Source organism: Mesitornis unicolor, unplaced genomic scaffold (genome assembly GCF_000695765.1).
Source record: "Mesitornis unicolor isolate BGI_N332 unplaced genomic scaffold, ASM69576v1 scaffold42289, whole genome shotgun sequence".
Taxonomy (NCBI): domain Eukaryota; kingdom Metazoa; phylum Chordata; class Aves; order Mesitornithiformes; family Mesitornithidae; genus Mesitornis; species Mesitornis unicolor.
This window is the reverse complement of record NW_010206179.1, coordinates 14024-16218: the sequence shown is the minus strand read 5'-3', so window position 1 is coordinate 16218 and position 2195 is coordinate 14024. Positions and strand designations below refer to the sequence as shown.

The 2195-nt window shown below is 45.9% G+C and overlaps 1 protein-coding gene across 1 annotated transcript in view; it reads left to right on the top strand.

Moving 5' to 3' along the window:
• Positions 1-974: 974 nt before the first annotated feature.
• Positions 975-2195, top strand: part of MELK (maternal embryonic leucine zipper kinase) — a gene marked incomplete at its 5' end in the record, with an annotated part of 12038 nt that continues 10817 nt past the window's right edge. Inside the window, one exon of the mRNA XM_010191662.1 lies at positions 975-1097. Coding sequence (XP_010189964.1) covers positions 975-1097 — 123 coding nt within the window. The remainder of the gene's footprint in view (positions 1098-2195) is intronic.

Sequence of the window (2195 nt, the reverse complement as noted above, 5' to 3'; positions counted from 1 at the left end):
GGAGAGCAATGGAAAATACCAGAGCATCACCCTGACAGGCTATGAAGTACATTTTTGGGAGTTACTGTACACAGGTTTTAAAAGAAGTGAATATGTTTGGTCATTTTGAATACAGATGACTGGAGTTGAACTGACTGCTTCTGGGAGAGTTGTACAAACAGCAGCAGTGGCACCACAGGCTGTAGCAGAGCCTTAAGACAGGATGTGTGCTCCAGCTTGAACCCGAATCTGAGAATTCTCCCTTGAAATTAAATGTTTTGCTGCTTTATACATGGTAGCAGTGACATAGATCTGCGCTTTGGGAAAGCTGTTTGTTAGTGCTTCCACACAACTGTGGTAGAAACAGACCTCTAAAACGCGTGTGATTAATTAAAACGAATTTGTGGAGCTAATGCTACTTGTTCTCCAGTTATTGGAAATAATCAGAATAATCTGTCTACAAAGGCAAAAGTCCTTCCAAATAAACTTGTGGCATTTGCATAGTCCTTTCCTGGAGGACTTCTCATCCTTTATAACAGATTCAAAATAGCTGTGCTAAGCTGCACACCCGTCAAGCGTTGGATTCGTGTTCCTCACACAAGCAGAGTTGCTGAAAATCATGCAAGAAGTTGGTGCTGCTCATGGGGAAACATTTGGGGGGGGGGGTGACTTCACTGAGATCAACATTGAGAATTTCTGGTTGAAATATTGGCTAAACTGGGTTAATAGCTTTGCCATTCACTTCAGTGGAGAGGCTGTGTCCCCAGCAGTAGTTTTCACTGCAGGGAGCGTGCTGTGACCCCAGCCGTGGTCTGTTCTGTGATCACCCGCACGTGAGGGAGCTGAGATCTGAACTGCACTGAGGCCATCAAACGTTAGGGGTGCACGTCAGGAAGAGAAACTTGCAGAAAAGTGCGGAAGGCTGAGCTTGCTTTGTATTTACATGGCTCCCAAAGAGGAGATTACAATACCTTTTTATTTTTCTGTGTTCCTAGTGGAAATATGATCAATTGTCAGCAGCGTATCTCTTGCTCCAGTCCAAGAAGGCTCGTGGCAAGTCTGTTCAGTTACGGGTTCCACCGGTGCGTGCCAGAACAAGGTGGCCAGCGGGCCTTGAGGTGAGTTTTCAGCTGTACAGGATAACAAAGGGACTGATTAAAATGCTGCTCTGCTTTATCAAACTCTGCCTGGGAAAACATCAGTAAGAGAGCACGTGTGCAGTCAGCTTAAAGGCTTGGTCATCAGCAGTTCAGTCCCCTGTTCCGCTTCTATGCGTTGACATTGCTGGAAGAAGTATCTGGGAGGACATGGTGCACTGTGAGTCTCCTTGGTGGCTCATGGGAATGGGTTAAATTGCCCACCGTTTGGCCCACGTGGTCATTCCACGCTTTCCCGTGGTGCCCAACTTCTGACCGCGCTCCTTCATGTCCGTCTCTAAATATTTTTGCACTTTGCTTGTTGCATGTAGCGTGGCTTAAGAAGGAAAATCTTGTGAACCGTCCCGGCATGTCAACTGGGCGTTCTGCGTGGAGATGACCTGGACACTGGAGGAGCTGACGGTCAAAGGGGAGAGACTCCTTCCTCCCTCATTTTGTTTCTTTTCAGTACTCAATTACGGAGAGGATTCTCTTTACTTTGAGTAAAGGAAACCTGTTGCTGTTGTTTCTGGGTAGATGGATTCTCAAGCACTTTTGTATATCTTATGGTAATCTCTGTTCTTGTGGTTTGGCAGTAGAAGTGCAGATAAGGCACATCAGAACTTGCCTAAATTTGCTAAATTGCCTGCAATACCACATGTAACATGCAGCTCTGTGTGATGTTGGTGATACTTGTCTGTGCTTGACAAACACAAAAGCATTCAGTAACATTGCAGACTTCCTAATAGCTGCTACCCCTTGAACTGTAGACATCTGTGTAAAATTGTTAGCAAGCTATCTGCATGAGCAGGTCTCTGCAGAGACAAGCACTTGGAAAAAACATGACCTTTGGATCTGATTCAGTTGCGTGTAAACTGTTTCCATTCATGTACACAACTGCGTTGAAACACAGAGGAGAAGTCTAAGATGACCAGTGATACACAACCAGTCATGAACCACAAGTGTTGCTGAAAATGCATGGTTTGATTTCCCTGACCATAGCAGAGCGTCAGGAGTTGGAATGGTCCTCAAAAGCTCCCCCAGTGCAACCCCCCCAGAGCAGGATCACCAGAGCAGTCA